At 41.4% G+C, this 20974-nt stretch overlaps 1 protein-coding gene and 1 gene segment (V, D, J or C); both read left to right on the top strand.

Annotated features, from left to right (window-relative positions):
* LOC101969513 (immunoglobulin lambda-1 light chain-like) overlaps positions 1-20974 on the top strand; it is an 828312-nt gene that overhangs the window by 317974 nt on the left and 489364 nt on the right. The window lies entirely within an intron of this gene.
* Positions 1816-20974, top strand: part of LOC101960900 (immunoglobulin lambda-1 light chain-like) — a 503755-nt gene continuing 484596 nt past the window's right edge. The window contains 2 exon segments of the V gene segment in view: positions 1816-1905; positions 2022-2328. Coding sequence covers positions 1860-1905; positions 2022-2328 — 353 coding nt within the window.

Genomic DNA, 20974 nt, shown 5'->3' with positions numbered 1-20974 from the left:
CTTTTGATTTGCATTTCCCTCATTGCTAATGATGTTAAACTTTTTTCATATATCTGTTGGCCATTTATGCTTTTTCTTTTGAAAAGCATCTGTTTAACTTAATTACCTGTTTATTAATTCATTTTGTGTGTGTGTGAAGTTTTTAAAGTTCTTTTTATATTCTAGACCTAAATCCTCTGACAGAAGAGTAATTAGCAAAGATTTTTTTCCCATTCTCTACAGTTTCTCTTCACCTTGCTAATCATTCCCTTTGTTTTTCAGAAGCTTTTTAATTTATGTCATTCCCACTTGTTAACCCTTGGCATTATTTCCTGAGCTTTAGGGGACTATGGAGAATGTCATTGTTATAATTTGGATATGAGGTGTTCCCCAAAAGCTCTTGCGTGAGTCAATGCAAGAAGGTTCAGAGGAGAAATGATTAGGTTGTGAGGGGTTCAACCCAATCGGTGAATTCTCATGACAATGATACTATTATTCTTATGTTGGGATATATAATATACATTATTTTAAAATGATATAAGCCTCTTTATTTTTATTTAGAGGCAAATAATGTGGCTACTGGGCATTAGAATGTACATAAGAGCCTAGGTGTACATCAACAGATAAATGGATAAAAAAATGTGGTACATGTATACAATGCAGTTTTATTTGGCCACAAAAACATAAAATTTACATCATTTTCAGGAAAATGCATGACACTAGAGATCATTAAGTTAAGTGAAATAAGCCAAAAAAGAAGGTCAGGGGTCATATGTTTTCTGTGATACGTGGATGCTAGAGAGCAAAAGGTAAAGAAAGGTGGAGGGGGCAGAGATCTCATGAAAATCAAAGGGAGATCAATAGAAGAAATGAATTCGGTTGTGTAAAGTGATGCTGGACAAATTACATTGTTATATTGTATGCTTCTACAAGTATGTAAAAACAAATCCCATCATTATGTACAAGTACACCACCGAAACAATAAAAATGAAGAAAGAGGCACCAGGAGGGGACTAGAAGGGACTAGGGGCTGTCCTGAGCTGGAGATGAAGGCTGGACTGAGAAGAGGAAGCAGAGCCATTTACCCAGCTCCATTCCCTGCCCTTCCCAAAGGCTGGGATATTCCATGTGAGTCCACCAGGGGGCAGTAAGGGGCTGTAGTCTGAAGAGCAGTTGTTCTGGTTTACCACCAACAGTAATGAGGTCCAAACAGGTGCTTTCCAGTGTTTATACCTAAAGTACCACTAGGGTGCCAGCACTAAATATGTGGTACTGCCACAAATTATTTTCCAGAAGCACTGTTAATTACGGTCCCAGCTTCAAAAATCCAGCCACATTTTTTTTTTTCCTGAGGCAGAGGACTTAGTAATCTCTAGACATACATCCTAACTGACAGGGTCAGGGGACCCTGAGCAGGTTGAGGAGAATGTGTGGTGCTCCCAGCCACCTCTCTCCTTGAGAAGGATAGAGACTGGATCTATCCCGCCATCCTGGTATGATGTCCTCAAGATCATCCCACAAAGCACACGGAAGTCCTGGGAAACATGAGGTGACCTTTATATAATTTCCACTATTGGAAGGTTTGGGACATCCCAAAGGGGCTCTAATTCCTGGGTGCTGTCACAGGTTCCATCTGTCCTGGTTCAGAGAGTACACATCAAAAAATTTAATTTTCTCAACTGAACTCTTCTGGTCTAGGAGGCAGAGGTGTCCAGAACACCTAAGGCAGCTAAGGGTAGGGGGAGGAGAGGAAGGAGCTGGAAACAGATTTGCATGAAGGCTCCTCCCTGCTCTGAGTCAGGGAAAGGGATAAGAAAGGCCTGGGGAGCCAGGCCCAGAGCTAGAAGCTCAGGAGGCAACATTCTCAGGGCATCACCACCATGGCTTGGTCTTTGCTTGTCCTCACCCTCCTCTCCCAAGGCACAGGTGACACCTCCAGGGAAGGGACACAAGAAAATATGGGCTAATGTTGTGTCTTCTCCAGCTCTGGCTCACCTGGGACCAGCACTGACATACCAGAGTGTGTTTTTCTCTCTTTTCAGGATCCTGGTCTCAGTCTGCTCTGAATCAGCCTCTATCAGCCTCTGGGTCTGCAGGACAGACAGTCACCATCTCCTGCACTGGAACCAGCAATGATATTGGGAGATATAATTATGTCTCCTGGTATCAAAATCTCCCAGGATCATCTCCCACACTCCTGATTTATGGAGTCACTAATCGTCCTTCTGGGATACCTGATCGCTTCTCTGGCTCCAAGTCTGGCAACACAGCCTCTCTGACCATTTCTAGACTTCAGCCTGAGGATGAGGCTGATTATTACTGCTGCTCATATACAAGCAGTGGCACTTTACACAGTGCTCCAAGTTCATGGGGAACTGGGTCTAAAATCTGCCCTGAGTTCACATTTTCTTCTTCACTCTGAAGATGCTTCCTCAGCCCTGCACAGAGAGGGCTTCATTGCACAGGGCCCTGAGAATTCATTTATCTTTCATAAAGTTCCTCTTTTGTTCTACCAAGAAGTGCAAAAGGAAACACAATTTCTTATTTATTGTGTAAGGACAACAACAGCTTTTTATTTGCTGTGTGATGTTTTACCTACACGTGCAACTTTTTTCACATCCTTACAGTAGGGGCAGAATAATATGAAGATGCCTATTTGGTTCAGTCCCAGTAGTTCTCAGGGAAAACATCACTCTTGCTGCCTTCTACTCCCATATTGTACAAACCTGCCTGGAATCCCTTCTGTATAAACTCTGCATCCACCATGCTGAGGTCAACATCCCTCTGTTTTCTCTCAAGAGCATGTCTGCTGGTGAAGTAACAACCACTGAGAAAATCTGAGAATATTATGGAGGAAATGAGGACAAAGGGAAAGATGCTGTCATTCTTTAAGTCATAAGACATTTGTCATCATAGTCAAGGGAGGTGTCATCATCGTCAAGTGGAGACTGTATTCTTAATCACGATTCTCTCTTCCCTTAGAAACCTGAGACCCTGTCCTGGTTGTGTCCTGCAGGTGAACTGTCTCTCAGTAGGATGAGCTTGTCCTAAGAGGATCCTTTTGTTCCAGAATTAAGCTGTCTTGTAGGTGTACTCCTCCTCCCTCAATAGTTCCCAACAGTTTGTGATTTCAATGGTGACCCTAACCAATTTCTAGTTAGAATTCCAGTTATAAGATTCACTAAGTATGAAATATAGCCACAAATTCTTTGAACAAGAGAACGAGGTTAGGCTTATTTTTCAGAAGATGCGATACAATAATTACTTCTACCTAGTTTGTCTGAACTTAAGAATATCCAAAACTTGTTCCATTCCTTAGCCCTTTTTTGAGACAATGAACAGGTTTATTTCCCTCCATTCTCAGAAATTAGTCTTGAGTGGTGCACTGCAACAGGAAGGGCCAAGGACATCTCAGGATCTGGAAGAGCAGAAAGGAAGACTTTGAAGAAGAATTGGAGTGAACAGGATTTGAGTAGAGAAAGGGATTTGATGGATGGAATCAGATGATCTGCAGGGAAGGAATGTGGTCTCAATCTGGACACAGAGACATATCAAAGGGATCTTCTATAGGTTCTCCATGAGCCTGCTATGCTATCAAGGGCTCTATAGTTGTCAAGTGAGGAATGGACTCCAGGGTGTAAAAGTGAAATATGGGTCACAGAGGCCAGAATCCCACTAAGTACTAAGAAAACACAGAGTAACAAAAGTAGTGGATTTAAGTGACAATATGTTGAGAAATTAGTTTCTCAAATGAGAATGGAAAGCCCCCACAGTGTCCATTGCCACCACTTTGTGTAGGGGTTCTGTGTTTGAGATTGGAGTCTCTGATAAACTTCATGATTGTGGCATGCTTGATGGTTAGGAAGTTTCTGTGCAAAGGTACAGAATGCCTGGCTGCTGGGAAACTTCTGTGTAAAAGACATGGGATGTCTGGCCGCTGAAGCAGTGTTCTTCACCAGGGTTTCGACCTTGATCTCAGGTACATAACTCCTGGGAATAAAGGAACTTGGTTGCTTAATAACTACAACATTTCACCAACCTCTGGTGCTTCTGGATCTGCCTGCTTAACAGTAACTTCAGACAATGAACTTTCTTCAGAACTGCACAGACCTCCTAACATTGCATATTGTAACTGCAGAATGTAACTGCATAATAAGCAACCTTGCTGTTACTCTAAATAATAATGTAGTTATGGTACTAATGACCCAATGTAACGTATTGGTATAAATTAATGTGGCCACTTGGACAATGAGCCTCTCTGCCACTTTCTTGCCTCTGCACCTTGTTTCTGTGTCCCCTTTATTATTTATTTTTTTACAATTCTGACCAGAGAGAATTTCCCAATTCAGGATCAAGTAGAGAAGAGATCAATGAAGAAGAGAAAAACCCTAAGAAAAAGAAAATGTGCCCATCCCACATTTCTAAGAGCATGAAGAGTGGGATGTCGCTGTGTCCTGCACAACAAGGGATCAGTAAACCAAATGAATATGTGAATCAGCTGAGCAATTAAAAATCTGAAATAATATTTAGAGATAAAAACAAAGACATAGAAAATAGTTTCACAGTGGGGTTCTGGTGGGTGGATCAGACCTGATGAGTCAATCCCTAACAAAGAGAAAACGCCCACCAATGCATTATTTACAGCAAAACATATCAAAGGAGGATTTACTGTGAGAAAAGTTTTTCAAGATAAACAAGAAGCAAGAGGCTGTAGGGAAATTTGCCTGATCAGAGACTTATCACATAAGCAGGAATTCTTCCTCCTCCAGGCAGCTGGCACCTCAAAGGCCCACTGGTATCTATCTATTTCCACCTCTGGGAGTTGTGTTTGAAACTAGGGCTGTCTGAACCAATAAATTCCACATTATTACAGAATTATCTTTGAGCAGGATTTTACCAAGGCAACAGAGTGGTCTCATATTGGTGAGATAACACCAAGAGTTGTCTGAGGGGTACACCTTAACTTAAGAGATGACTCAAACAAGCCCACAATTAATTCACAGCTTCTAACAGTGGGGCATCTCCTGGAATTCAGTCAGGTCCCAGGTCCCAGGCTGCTTAAGAACAGGCCAAAGGCATAAGGTAGAAGTGGAAAACTCTCTGCTGTTTGGGTATTTTTAATGCGCTGGTGTCTCCTCCAGTCTGCCTTCTGTGATCTTCTTTCCTAGGTGGTCCCAAAGATCATACCTGTACACTGTTTGAGGTTCAGTTGCTGGATTCAATCTGAAAAAAATGGTGTGTGCTTACTCCATCCTAAATGGAATCTAAAAGCAATAATGAAGTTTTTACTTAGGAAATTTAATAAATCTGAACCACATGTCGTGCAAAACAAAGGAAGATAGAAAACACTTTTAAAAGTGCTTTCAGAAAATGAATGGAAGACCCTTTGTCATACTTGTGCAGATTTTATTTTATCTTTGAGATGACTCTGCTTGATCATGCCACATTCATGGGGTAGGATGGAAACAAACTACAAAGATAGAAAATAATCTAAATAACTGCTTCTCTTTGACTGGACACATAAGTTAAACATAAAATTGAATGTAATGTTTAGGTAAGTTTGAAGTCTATAGTAAAAATAAAAGATTCTTATGCTAGGTGAAATAAACTAGTCATAGACAAAAACTACATGATTTCAATTATATGTGGAATCTATAAGAGAAGAAGTCACAGTGGTGGAGAATAAAATCATGCCAAAACAGGGGTGAGGTGGGGAAGGGAACAGGATAAAGTGTGATTTAGTAAAAGGTGATGAATTTTCAGTCAGACAGGAGAAATAATTTTTGTTGTTCTACTGAATAGTGGGGTAACTATAGTTAATACTAATATATTATGTATTTCAGAATTGAATAAAATATAACTTACATGTTCTCCTCACATAAAAGCAATTTTAAAATAGGGAATCACTTAGCCATGAAAAGAGAATAAATGATTTCATTCACAGGTAGGCAGAGTGGATGAATATGCTGAAGAAGAAAGCAACTGGGAATGACTTCTAATGTTCATGGATTTTCCTTCTTGGGTGACAAAAATGCTCTAAAATTAATTATGGTGATTGTTGCACAACTCTAACACAATAAGAGGCTTTGACGTGACTACTTGAAATGGTAGAGTTGTTGATATCTGAGCTCCAACTCAATAAAGCTGCTTTAAAAATTGAGGTAACTGCATTAGCCTGAATTAATCATTCAACAATTATGCATCATTCAATAATAATACCACACTGTACCAGATAATATAAGATGTGATATAAAATATAAAATATTTGGCTAGGCAAGTTGGTGCATCCCTGTAATGCAAGCAGCTTGAGGAACTGACATAGGAGGATTATAAGTTTAAAGCTAGCCTCAGCAACATGCCTAGGACATCAGTAACTCAATGAGACTCTTCCTGTAATACAATATTAAAAACAGCTGGGGATGTGGCTCGGTAGTTCAGAAACTATAGGTTCAATCCTCAGTACCAAATAAAATAAAATAATTTTAAACAAATAAATAACCCTTGTTTGAATAGAAATAACCCATTTTTAAATCTTTCCCTTCCCATTTTTCCCTCATCTCCTTGTAGATACCGTACACAAAATGTAGGATTCTGGGAACTCACTTCTGAGACTGAAATTCAGCCACTTAGCAAGAACTGATCATTACCAGGAAATGGTCAGACAGGAACAAAGCTGCAAAATCAGGTCAGGACTATGACCCTTGGTGTGGCACCTTGTTCCCTCTATGACACTCCTTCACAGTGACAACTAGATGGTCCATGAAGCATGTGGTGAGTGACCAGGGAGTGACTTACATACTGGTGGAATTTGATGCTGTATGTGCTTCCATACATAGCACAGGGGAAGGGCAGAAACACAGCTGCCTCTGGGGAGACCACATCAACAACAACTATAGCAGGTGTTTCCTGGGTGGGCAGACTAGCTTCCTAACAGTAGAGTGATCTTGGAGGATGGACACCAGAAGAGGGCACTGTGGGGTATGACTTGGAGGTCTGAGACACAGCGAGATCTCAGCAGAGACACTGAAGAGCTAGGAGATCACAGAGATGATGGACTCCAGCAGATCTTTCTCTCCTGTGAAATCAAGGATAGACAATTCAAGTTTCTGATTCTCAGGAAATCTAAGGCAGGGAAATTATATCCCCTCCACTGAACTCCTCAGGAAATGAATACAAAAATATAGAGAGTCCAGGACAAGCCAGAGTGGGTTGAGGAGAGGCAGGTTCAGGAAACAGATTTTTTTCTGAGGACCTCCTTCATTTCTCTGAGGCAATGGAAGGGATAAAAGAACTCTGGAGGTGCCAGGTCCAGTGGTGGGAGTGCTTTGGGTCATCACCATCATGGCCTAGACTCTGCTTATCCTTGAACTCCTCAATCAGGGTACAGGTGTGACATCTTCAGAAAAGGGGTCTTGGGGACATCTGGAGTAATGTTTTGCCTCCTCCTGCTCAGATTTACCTAGGCCAAGGTTTGATTCAACACAATCTACTTGCTTTGACAAGGCTTCCTCAACTTTATACAGAGACTGCTTTATGAATGGATTAGAAACTCTGTTTTTCTCTCAGCTGCCCTCCTGTCCATGTTGAAATAATTTTAAAAAATGTAGCCACTGGTTTATGTCCTTGTGACAGTGACAGCTTGCTCTACTCTGTGTGATGTGGTCTTAGCAGATGTGTATCTCTCTACCTCTTCATTTGCTGAAAGAGGGTCAAGTCCATGCCTAAAGGTACAATTCCTCCAGTTTTCAGGGAAAACTTCATTATAAATGCCTCTAGGTTCCTCCGTGGTGCAGGCCTGCCTTGGTGAAGTTTTGCATCAGTGATACTGATACATTCATTTTATATCTACCACACTCCAGTCATGGTGAGCCTGGGGTCCGTGATCTTCTTTTGCCTTTTCTTGAAGGAAGTTCAATTTAGACAAGTTGTAATGATGTTTAAAGGGAATGAAAGAAGGGTAAGTGCAGGTTTTCATCAATGTTAGTCATTTCTAAACTCATATGAAAGAAACAAAGTGGGATAGAATGAGAGTGGAAATTCCTTCTTTTATACACTCACAACTACTGTACCTGAATTTTCTCTTGTATAGTATGAACTCTTAATTAAGGGGCTCTTTTTTTTCAATAATGAAAAGGTATTTGGTGGGTTAGAACACCTTCCTTCAGGGATTCTTAATATATATGATTTCCTCAATATACAAATCCAATGACCAGGAAGAACCCCAATTAGACTGAAAGGCTAATTATATGTACAGGCATTTGGTCTGCAATGATAGTTACATCATGACAAAACAAATAAATAAAAAATAAAGGTAAATACTGCTTTTCATACACCTAGCCAGCTGAAATTTATTGCTTGTAACTACCAAACACTGTGCAGTATGTTATTTTCCCTCATGATTGCAAGGTTTACTGGAGCTCCCCAGCATCACAGTCAAGTTACAATGTACACATAGCTACATTGGAAAAAGATCAAAATTGAAAATTGGAAATATAAATTTTGCTCACTGTAATGTCTGTATGTGTGTGTGTATATATATGTATTTGATTATATTTTCAGGATTTCTTTAAACAGCTGGTGGAGGCCCCAGACAAGATAGGACAACCTTTACTAGTTTGACCAAAAATTTCCAGTGTTAGCAATGAAATTTCCATCCCCTGACATCTTATATGTTAACTCCAATACATCATTTCTGCACCTATCATTGCACTTGGCAGCTTTGGGATGTGAAGATTCAGCACACATCAATATTTTACTGTGCTTTCTCCAATAATTAAACTGTATGTATATGTGTATATATATGAGAAAATGCTTAATATGGATGAGAAATTTGAATTTTTAAAGTTTTCATATTTCAAAATGCCTGCCAATGTTTCACTCTTTAATGCCATAGGGGACTCGCCATTCAGTCTAATTCTCACTTTCCTTAGGGAATTCCATGACTAAGAGCCAAGGCTGCATTCTTGCCTCATTCTTGGAACCTCCAGAATTCTAGCTTCAGATGCATCTTTTCTTCTTTCCCAGTTGCTGCCTGGATCTGTCCCAGACCTGCTGGAGGTGAAGAAAGGAGGAAAGACCAAGCTTTCACCTCAGGTTTATGATAAGCAGCATGAAGTGACAGTGTTAAGCCCTCATGCCAGATTTTATCCTTTCATTTTCTTTGTTCCTGGATTCAGGGAACAGTGGTGGCACTGCCCCACCTCCTCCACAACCCACCTGCCTTCAGTTACTGCTCAGTTAATCCCAACAGGAATTAATTAACTGATTAGGTTAAGGCTCTGACCCAATTATTTCTCCTCCAAACCTTCTTGCATTGTCTCACATGTGAGCCTTTGGGAGACACCTCACATCCAAACAATAACATGGGGCTTCAGATAAGAAGGAAAATTAAGAAATTCCTGCTCAGGATTCTAATGAGACTAGCAGAGATAGGAAAGTACAGACAAGAATCTGAGCCTCAACCAGGCATTACATCCTCAGGAGTACATGATGTCTTTGCTGCCAGTGCCTTTGAAAGTCAGCTTCCCCAGTTGAACAAGTCTGAATAGGACATTTCTGAGAAGGAAATGGTCACACTTAGCATTCACAAGGCACACAGGGTTCTCTCCCTGATACAATATCACCAATTCCACCTGGACTCACTTTCCACAAATCTGTGTTTGACTTTTTGCAGAGAAAAATCCATGGTAGAGAGAGCCTGATAGGCAGAGCCATGGAGAGGGAAAGGATGGAAACTGACCTGCTTCTCTACCCAGCTCCACTCACTGATTCTAATTTTATTCTGCTCTAGGACCATTCCTGTTATCCACAGGCCTTGAGACTAGTACAAGCATTTAAGGATGGCTCTCACTGCACAATGGGGATCAGGCATTCTCAAGTCTAAGTCCATCGACAATTTTCATTGTAGTTCAATGCTTCAAATCAGTGTAGCTCTCCACTATCCTGTTCCTGATACCCTTGTATGTGACTCTTTTTGAGAGAGAGAGAGAGAGAGAGAGAGAGAGAGAGAGAGAGAGAGAGAGAGAGAGAGAGAGAATTTTTTAATATTTATTTTTTAGTTTTCAGCAGACACAACATCTTTGTATGTGGTGCTGAGGATAGAAACGGGGCGCATGCATGCCAGGCGAGCGTGCTATCGCTTGAGCCACATCCCCAACCCTGTATGTGAAAATTTAAAAACATGCCTCAGAGGCATTTTTCATGTAGTCTTCCAGGCCATGAATAAAAAGCTCACCAGTGATGCTATGAACAGAATCCAGCACCCACTCTGGGAGAGTGAGGAGGTGTCTCAGGGCTGGAGTTTATGTTGTGCCTGAGGCCAGGGAGAATGAGAGAGAAAAGGAAACTTTCTTATAGAATCTCCAGGGAACATAGTTCAGAGCTAACATTTTACTAACCATAAAAATATTGCTGAAGCCTGATGAAGCTCCAAAACGTTTTCACAAAAACAAGAAGATGCATTTGATGAGCCTGCATGTTGCTCCCTCCATGTTCCTGTGTTGACATGTATTGAACTCTTTAAATGTGTGGATTTTGTTGATTTGAAGAACCAGAGATTAGACAATAATTTTTGCCTGCTTCTTCTTCTGTGAACACACTCATTTCCTATATAATAGGTCACATGATAATCCCAAAGGTTACTGATAAGTTTTATTTTGGGGATTCCGGAGGATTCTGCTTTCTTAATTTCCCTTCTTTGTATTTCCTTGATCAGTTTATATTGTAAGGCCATCAGTGTGACTCCTGTATAGCATCTAATCTTCATTTCATATTTTCCAGGAGAGCTTCCATCTGTAATCTTTTCAAACCGTTTGCCTTTAAACTTTAATTTCCTTCCTATATTTTTTTAGACTTCCATTCACTTGAAAAAGTGTTTGAACTTATTTCTGGAATGGGTTTTGCAATGGCTGCCTAAAGCCTTTCTCAGAGAAACCCCACACCTCTGTCATCTCCTTTTAAGTTTCACATGAATGTTGAGGTTTTCTTAATCCATTATATATCAAGAAAGTTGTACTACCCCATTCCAATATTATTTTATAAAACTCTGCATCTTGTTCAGATCATATCTGCAAATTTCTGCTTTAGCAGGAAGTCTGCCAAGTTGAGTTCAGGATATGAATTCTAACTTTCCATGGGTGGGTTATGGTTTCTATGTCAGGTAACTTCATAAAAGCTTTTCAATACTATTTCCATTAACTTGGTATATACACCATGCAGTCTCCCATCTGGGAATTGGTTGTGGACTACCCATAAATCTTGTTTTCAGTTTTTTTTTTCATTTTCTTTAGCATCAGATCCTTGTGTCTGCAGTATAGACATAAGACTAGAAGCTCATAAGTGATCCAAATAGGTGCTTTCCCAAGCTCATCTCTTTCAACAACCTCCTTAATTCTACCTTATCTGTGGTATTCTCCCTTCTTCTTCTGGTAAAACAATGTGCACATTTATTACTGAATACATCTGTGTCTGTGAACATGTTCAGATTGAGGACCAAGAAGACACAGAAACAAAACCAAAGGAGCTTCATGCCATCCTCTTCCTAGGAGATGAGGTCCTTCTTCCCTCTGCTGTGACTGCTGTCAGTGGAGCAGAATGTCCTGGTGGCTGGGTTTTGAAAATGAACAGTAAAAAGACAAAGGAAACAAAAAATGATTTCTCAATCCCATTCTGAGCATGAGGAGACACTTTCTCAGGATGCAACACTGAACACTGGTCTTGTCCTGTCTCATGTGGTGCTGCTTTAAGTCCCAGGGCTGTGTGGAGTCCAGACCAAGGAAGAAGAAAGGACAAGCAAACAGCTCATCTCTGATTAAGTGGCACCCCGGTGTCTTTTTTCCCTACCTTCCCTTCAGTGCTTTGTGTTTCAGGGTTCACATACAGCTGCTCCATGCATTCTGGGCAGAATTTCATCTTACCTGCAAAAAAATAAATAATTTTCATCATGAAAATTTAATTACTATAATCCAAATAAATTTGAAAATACAGAGAATGAAAAGAATTTTATAAATTTTCATGAGAAACATCAGGAAGAAACATTTTCTAAGGTTCTGTTTCTCCTGTGTTGCAAATTTCAGAGTCAGTTTTACCATGGACAGAGGAGCACACACCAAAAAAAATGCAGAAAAACACATCTCTGATTTAACAAATAAAACAGAGATCAATTGGAATGAATTTTCAGACAATTATGAAATTCAACATGAAACCACATGACTATTGTTTGGATATGGATCTCTTATTTTAATGCCCCCCCTTTTTCTCACTCATCATCCACAGATACCCCACATTGACAATGTCATTAATAGTGTTCATCTCTGAATTTTAGTTCAGAGAGGTATCCAGATGTTCAAATGTTTATATTGCAATCACACAATTTGCTTCACATGAAAACAGCTATGCATCTCATATTATCTTACTTTAAGAGGAAAGATTCTCCCTGCTGTCATTGAGAAGCCCTGTAAGAATTGCATCCTTTATCTGGGTGTGGTGGTACACACCTGGAATTCAGTGGCTCAGAAGCCTGAGGCAAGAGGATCAGAAGCTCAAAGCCAGCCTTAGCAACTTAGTGAAACCCTAAATTACTTAGTGAGCCCCTGCTTCCAAATGAAATACAAAAAGGACTGGAGATGTTATTCAGTGGTAAGCACCTTGGATTTCATTGAAAAATGAAAAAAACGATTTCTTCCTTTTAGACATGTTATATAGTCAGGCCTGGTGATATGCACCTACAGTCCCAATTCTTGGTAGAATGAATCCAGAGGATTGCTTGAGCCCATGAGTTCAAGGTCAGCCTGGGAAACAGCAAGAACTCCATGTCAAATACACACACACACACACACAGACACACATACATGTGCACATAAACAAAGTATGCCTCCCAGCCTACAGCCTAAGTGTTAGCTAAATAAACTCAAGAAGAAAGAAGACCTATTTTAATTTTGTATACTTTGGAACCTCTGGTCAAGTCATCATTTGTTGATTCTACCCAACATATTATCAATAAAATGGAGGAAGCACTAAACATATAGTTACAGAGATGTTGCACAACTTCACATGTAACTGGTTGAATTTGTTTGGGGATACCAACTCAAAAGTAGGCTTGGTTCAAGAACAATCCAGCCATAGTATAAGAGAACTGGGCTAAAGGTTCCAGGAGATTGAAGAAAGATACAGTTATAGATCTTCATAAAGTATAATTTGTTGGGAACTTACTGACAGAAGTGTGGTTCTAGGCAGGAGCAAGACCCAAGTGGATCTCTTCTGGCTATCCATCAATGCACGTGGTCATACCTGGAAAATATGTATGAGGAAATATGTATGAGGAAACATGTCTGTATCCACCTTTCACCACAACATCTGGGACACACCTAATCACACCACAGCCCTTATGGTTGCAATATGACCACAATACCTGAGTTGGGATACATTTCCAGTGCCATCTTCATTCGAAGCACCTTGACTCACTTCTTCATCACACAGGATGCATATTCTCTATTCCCATAGTTGGAGGACTATTTATTCCCCCTTGCCATCAACATACCTTGGCTTCTGATCTCCTCCCTGAGTCATCTAGGGATTGTCACTCCCTTTTTCAGTCTCATTTCTTTTCTTTCCTATGATGTACACTCCCCATATTCTGTACTACCAGGGTCAGGGAATCTTGTCAAGGAAAACATTGCTGTCACTCACCAGACACTAGAAGACACTCAACACCTGTCTCAGGACAGGAGGCACAGGCTCTAACCTAAGTTCCTACCGGCTACATGGAGGGCACAGAGTAGAGGAGAGTAACCAGCAACTAGCCTCTGGGTATATTGAGTTCCAGGTAAGCAAGGCTGTGACTGGGGAACCCACTGTGTCTCATCTCTCCCTGTAGTTGAGGCTCCTAATGTGCTGCAAAGATGCCATTGAAGCAAGTTTATTACCTGGAAATTTCCCCATTAACAGCTATGACTGTGCATTTGTCGTACCATCAAACCTCCTTAGGAGAAAATATTGTGTTAGACTAAACAGGTTACAGTCCTAGTCCTCTCACATTGCCACTTTCTTCTCCCATCATCACACACCAAGACTCTTTTCCCACTTCATGGATTCTGCAGTCCCCACACATGTGCTGTGATTTCTCACCAGTCCTGAGGGCAGCTCCAGTGATACATCTGCAGGGGAGTTCCAGTCTCAGGTTATATCTCAGCCTGCCTGTCACTCTCTCTAATCACTGTCTTAATTTTCTGCTTATCATTACCCCTGCATGTTTCTTTCCCTAACATTGTTTTAGTTAATTGATTTATTTATGCTAATTATTTCCCTAGTGGATCATGGAATGTTTTTTTAAATGCAAAATCAAATGCACAAAAACAGACTCATGAGCACATGGAGGCTATTTTTTTCTCATCCAAAACACAAGTCTGAGGCATAATGTTTGTTGATTTCAATTACTCACCAATTTAAATTGGGACCTGGTGTGATTTTTCAGCTTCTGTTCCACCATTCTTACCATCTTATTCTTACATTTTTTTCTTGTTGACTTAAGAACTCAGAATGGTTCTTGCATCTCTAGTCATCACTTTCATACTTACAAGACAAAATGATGCAAAAACCAACATATTTCTCTCCCTCACAAGTGCAGACTTGCACTGACAAGGAACTCCAGTCAACTGAGTGTTCCATTCCATGTTCATGCAATGACTATATGGTCAATCCTAGCTTCTTGAGACTTGGAAAAACATATGGACTTTCAAGAAACAGAGGAAACGAAGCACAGGCTCTGGTGGGTAGGAGATTCTGCTTATCTGACAAACTGTGTCCAAAGCACAGAGCCAGACAGAAGATGGAAGCTCCTAGAGCAAAGAATTCATCATGTTCCTGAATTTTCAGCATGTAACCTTGTGGAGATCACAATGGGACTGAATAACCATTGGTGGTGAATGGAATCCTGCCTGGGTCTGTGGTTCTGGAGCCACCATTCACCCACATTGACTCTGCACCTGCAGCTGACCCTAGGAAGAGCCAGTTCCTGAATCTGGTGTCACCCAGCACCAGGCCCTGGAATCATTTCCATGACCACTCACCACCCTAGAGAAATATGCTGAGATAATTCAGGTGGGCTCTGATCCTCCTCTTTCAAATGCACCTGTTCATATTTTCCTGTGTGATATAAGCCTGCTCCTTTCTGGTCCTGAGACTGGTTACAACCATAGGAAGAAGATGAAATTCCTTCCCTGGTCAAAGATCAAGAAATCCTGGGCCTGAGAAGCAGATTCAGAATCTGCACTTGGACCAAGGAAGCCCTGACATGTAGCAGCCAGTGTGGAGTGGCCACCATGTGGCAGTGGAGAACTGACAAAGCCTCCTTGGGATGGGGCTGGGCCTGGGCTTCAGGATTCTAACACACAGGAGGGTTAGTAAGCATAACCTGAAATCTAGAAGAAAAGGCATCATTTTGCTACAACACCATCTTTGAAACAAGTAAAAAGTTGTGGTCTCCATTTTTCTCATATCTAGCTTTTCTAGAATTTTCCTATTTGTTAGGTATTTACACAGGAAATTTTTTGCTTTTCCTGACACCTCCTTCCCACACCCAGCTCGTCTAAATTCTGACTCTACCACACATGTCCCAAACACCAGATCTCATCCTAGAAGGGAGATTTCACAAGTGGGAGGGTTAGTGACCTTGACATGAGACCTGAAGAATATGCTGGATTTTTCTCCAGTATTGTTTTCAAAATGGATGCACTATTTTTTGAGGTCTGTGTCTTTCTGATCTGACCTTTGTAGAATGTCTAGTATTTCCCAGTCCACATTGAAGCTTTATAACTGTCAGTAAGTATTGCAACATAGGTGTTGAATCTGCCTAGAGCCTGCTGTTGATATGAGGCAGAACACCCAAGATCTGCGTGAGGCATTCATACCAGGGACAGAGAGTTATAGCACCACATTGAATATTTAAGATACCATGTACACTTTCAGAAGAACTTGATTGACTCATAGCCTAGGATCTGTACCTGGGACAGGATCCCAAAGCTGATAAAGCCTCTTACTGTCAACTGTACTGTTGGTTCAGATAACAAAGACACTCATCTCTATATAACCAGGCCATCCCAGTATTAATGCCAGAAGACTACCTAGGGTGGAGATATGGCCCAGAAATTAGGATCATCAAAAACGGAGTCTTCTGTGGGCTGAGTTTAGATCTTCAGAGTTGCCCCTCCCCTTTATCTGTCCCTGGGGATGAGCCCTGCTCTGGACACCACACAGCTTCCTATAGTAGCAGCCCTAACCTGGGCTGATTTGCATAATGGGCAGCTGTCCTCAACAAGAGAATAAGAGAAGCCTGGTTTAAGAAAGCCCATGTGGGACTCAAGAAGCAGCCACAGGGACACCATGACCTGGATGGCCCTTCTCCTCAGCCTCCTGGCTCATTGCACAGGTACTGTTCCAAGGCCCCAACCAATACCCCCAGCCCAAACCTCCTCTAACCAACCTGGCCCTAATTCTGAGCTCAGCAGGGCTTTATCTGTGGTGGGAAGGATGCTTAGGAACCTGCTGCAGGATGAGAATTTGGGCTGAAATTCCCACACTGTGCTCTCTGACTTGTGTAACCTCAGGAGGTAAAGGGTTAGGTTTGCTCATGGGTTCAAACCTCCATCTTCCAGTCAGGCTCATGGGCCCCTATGGCTGGTTTCAATGCCAGGGAAAGCCCTTGGGCATACAGTATTCCTGAAGCTCCTCCAGACCACATAGAAAACAGGCATCTCATTGGAAGTTTCCTTCACCATTAATTCCCCCTCTCCTTTTATTTTCTTATAGGAACTGTAGCCTCTTATGTGCTGACCCAGCCATCCTCAGTATCCGTGACCCCAGGACAGACGGCCAGAATCACCTGTGAAGGCAACAGCATTGGCAGCTATAGCGTGTACTGGTATCAGCAGAAGCCAGCACAGGCCCCAGTACTGGTCATCTATAGAGATAGCAACAGGCCCTCAGGGATTTCTGATCGATTCTCTGGCTCCAATTCTGGGAACACAGCCACTCTGACCATCAGCGGGGCCCAGGCTGGAGACGAGGCTGACTATTACTGTCAGGTGTGGGATAACCCTGTTGCTCACAGTGACACAGGCAGACAGGGAAGTGAGACAAAAATCTGCTACCAGCATGGCACCCATGGCCCCTTCCTGCCCTGGCCACCCTGATAGCAGAGAATATAACACATTGAGTGGAGATTTCTGCTCCCTTCTATGCCCCCATGTTTCTGAGAGATAGGGGGCAGGTTCCTGCACCTCTCCATGATTAGTTGATTCCAATGGAATCTGAACTGCCAACTCCCAAAGGCCACAGAAAGTCTTCTGTCATACAAAACTGAGTCGTAGTATTAAAGAGAATTCCACTGTGGCAGGGTCTTAGTTATGGTGTGAAGGGGAAGAACAAGGAATGGTTCAAGTGTTGAAGGATGTGCCCTAGGAAGGTTTAAGACAGGTCTGTCAAGGTTTGACTAGTATTCAGGTAACCAGAGTCATACTGCATGGAGTTGGGGCACACTAGGGATGGGAGGCTTTGCTGTGGGTGTTGAATAGTAAACTTCTATTTGATAAGCTACCTGTTTGCCCACATTCAGAAATTTCATGAAGTAGGCAACATGGAAGGATGAAAGGTTCAACAGATTTATTTACAGAAACACCAGTGAAAGTAAAGGAGTGATAATAATGCATATCTGATATCTGTGATCAAAGAAGAGGAAGAAAAGGAAGAAAGATTGTATATAAAGAGTTTCAGGCTCTGAGTTTGAGCCTCAGAATCTGGCTGGCATCCCTAGAACTAAGATTTCCCAATCCATTAGAGGCATTATACCTGGATCAGACATAGCCGACTCTGTAGATTTCTTGCTGTGTTGACACAAAGGCCAGGGGCAATCTAAAGGTGTATAATTCTAGTGGGAACATGGATTTAGTAAGCTTTTCTATTTTTGTGACCAAAATATCTGACAAGAACTACATAGAGGAGGAAAGATTTATTTGGGACTCACAATTTCAGAGTCTAAGTCTACAGATGATCAACACCATTACTCTAGGGGTGAGGGAAGGCAGAATATCATGGTGGAAGTGTGTGAAGGAGGAAAGCAGCTCAGGACATGACTATTATGAAGCTTAGAGTGACCTCACTCACCAAAGGCATGCCCCCAATCACTCACCTCCTCCGGCCACACCCTACCTACCTATAGTTACCGTCTAGCTAGTAGAGATTAATATACTGATTAAGTTAAAACTCTTATAGCTCAATTGTTTCACAATAAACTTTCATTCATTATCTCCCACATGAGCTTTGGGGGCACACCTCATATCTAAACCATAAAATTCTGCTCTTGTCCCCAAAATCTCACACCCATCTCACTATGAATAATACATTTAGTTCATTTTCAAGAGTCCCCAGAGTCTTAACATTTTTATTTTTGAATTGTCTAAGAATCTAAGTTCAAAGTGTCTTCTGAGACTCAAGCAAATTCTCCACCCAAGCCCTAATAAAAATCAAAAGCAAGTTCCAGCTAGGTATAGCACTGCATGCCTCTAATCCCAGCAACTCTCGAGGCTAAAGCAGAAAGATGGCAAGTTTGAGGCTAACATCAGCAATTTAGGGAGACCCTCAGGAACTTAGAAGACACTAAGCAATTTAGTGAGACTCTGTCTTAAATATTTTAAAAGGGCTAGGGATGTATCTCAGTGGTAAGTAAAATGCCTCTGGATTCAAAGTCTCAGTGCAAAAAAAGAATCTGTTATATATATCCAAAATCTGAAGACACAGGCACAAAGTAACATTTCCATTCCCAAGGGAGAAACAGGAGCACAGGAGCATAAGAAAGAAGAAATAAAAGCAAAATAAAACCAAAATCCACAACCAGGCAAACAAGTCCTGTAGCCCCATATCCATCATCTGGGGCACATAGCAGCATGATGTTCTCTCCAAAGGGCTTATGTAGCTACACTCCTATGGCTTTGCTGGGTGCAGTCCCCATGACCTCTCTCTTGGCTTCCTTCTGCTTATCCTTGCAGCTTTCCTCAGCAGACATACCATGGTACTGTCATCTCTTAATGTAGGAGGTCTCCAATGCAATTTAGCTCCAATATCTCCATGCATCACCCTCTCAGGCAGCCCACAGGCATGCAGACCCTGCTACATGTAGTCTGGCCTTCCAGACCTTCCATTGAAATCATGGTGGAAGCCTTCATGACTCCTTAAGTCCAATTTCCTGTAATCCTGCTGAATCAGCACTATGCTGTTGAGACCAAGGTCTGCCACGATCTCAAACAGTAGCCAAATCTCTTGGGACCCTGGATGGAGCAGACTCTGAGTGCCTAGGCAGCTAAGCATGGTGAAGCTACATCCTGGGCCATACCATGCAAGTATGGTGGATGACAGGTCTCTTTTCAAAGGGATTTTTAGCTTTACACCTTTGAGCCTGAGATAGGAGTGGTCCTGGCAATTCCTTAGATGACCTCAAGCCATCTTTTATTTTTTAATTGTCTTTATTTTTTAAACAAATGACAGCAGAATGCATTATAATTCTTCTTACATATATAGACTACAATTTTTTACATCTCTGTTTGTATATAAAGTATTTTACACCAATTCATGTCTTTATACATGTACTTTGGATAATGATGTCCATCACATTCCATATCATTGCTAAACCCCTGTACCCTCCTTTCCCCTCCCACCCCTCTGCCCTATCTAGAGTTCATCTATTCCCTCCATGCTCCCCTTTCCTACCCAACTATGAGTCAGTCATCTTATATCAGAGAAAACATTTGGCATTTTTTTGAGATTGGCTAAATTTAATTAGTATTATCTTCTCCAACTCCATCTATTTTCCTGCAAATGCCATGATTTTATTCTCTTTTATTGCTGAGTAATATTCCATTGTGTATATATGCCACCTTTTTAAAAATTTCATTTATGTACTGAAGGGCATCAAGGTTGGCTCCACAGTTTAGCTACTATGATTTGTGCTGCTATAAACATTGATGTGCTGTGTCCCTATAGTATGCTGTTTTTAAGTCCTTTGGGTATAGTCCCAGGAGAGGGATAGCTGGGTAAAATGGTGGTTCCATTCCCAGATTTCCAAGGAGTCTCCATAATGCTTTCCATATTGGCTGTACCAATTTGCAGTCCTACCAGCAATGTGAGCCTTTTTTCCCTATATCCTCACCAACACTCATTGTTGTCTTCATAATAGCTGCCATTATGACTGGAGTGAGATGATAGAGTAGCTTTAATTTGCATTTCTCTAATTCTAAAGATGATGAACAATTTTTCATATTTTGTTGATTGATTATATATCCTCTTCTGAGAAGTGTCTATTCATTCCTTGGCCCATTTATTGATTGGTTATTCATTTTGTTTGCTTGTTTGTTTGTTTGTTTTGGTGCTTATCTTTTTGAGTTCTTCATATACCCTAGATATTGTGCTCTATCTGATGTGGGGGCCAGAGGACAGAGGGGTAGAAGAAAAAGGGAAAAAAATACTCAAAGGAAGAAACCAGAGTTTTTGCTAGTTTTAGAGATCTGTTTCTTTCCTGCTTCTCTTCTCATCCAATAGTTGGGGTGTCAGTTGTAAGCTGGTGTCTCTGCCATCAGGATGGTGAAGGTGGCCAGGGTAGGAAGACTGGTCCTAGTGCAGGGTGCTTGGAAGCAAGAGTGCCACTTGCCAGTCCCTGCAGGGAGACTGCACCTCACAAGGCTTTTTTTTAAAATATATTTTTTGTTTTCATTAGACCTTTTATTTTTGTTTATTTATATGTGGTGCTGAGAATCGAATCCAGTGCTTCACACATGACAGGCAAGCTTTCTACCACTGAGCCACAGCTCCAGCCCCTCACAAGGCTCTTTTTTGGGACCACTCATATGACTTGAGAGCCCAGTACTATCTCCCTATCTTGCCTGGAAATTTCCCAATTCCTGGTCTCTATGTTAGGTTTCGCTGAACTTTAGCCTTGTCTCCCTCTCCCTTA

The sequence above is a fragment of the Ictidomys tridecemlineatus genome, chromosome 2 (assembly GCF_052094955.1).
Source record: "Ictidomys tridecemlineatus isolate mIctTri1 chromosome 2, mIctTri1.hap1, whole genome shotgun sequence".
Classification (NCBI taxonomy): domain Eukaryota; kingdom Metazoa; phylum Chordata; class Mammalia; order Rodentia; family Sciuridae; genus Ictidomys; species Ictidomys tridecemlineatus.
The sequence above is the reverse complement of the archived record's forward strand: the minus strand, read 5'-3'. Positions and strand labels throughout refer to the sequence as shown.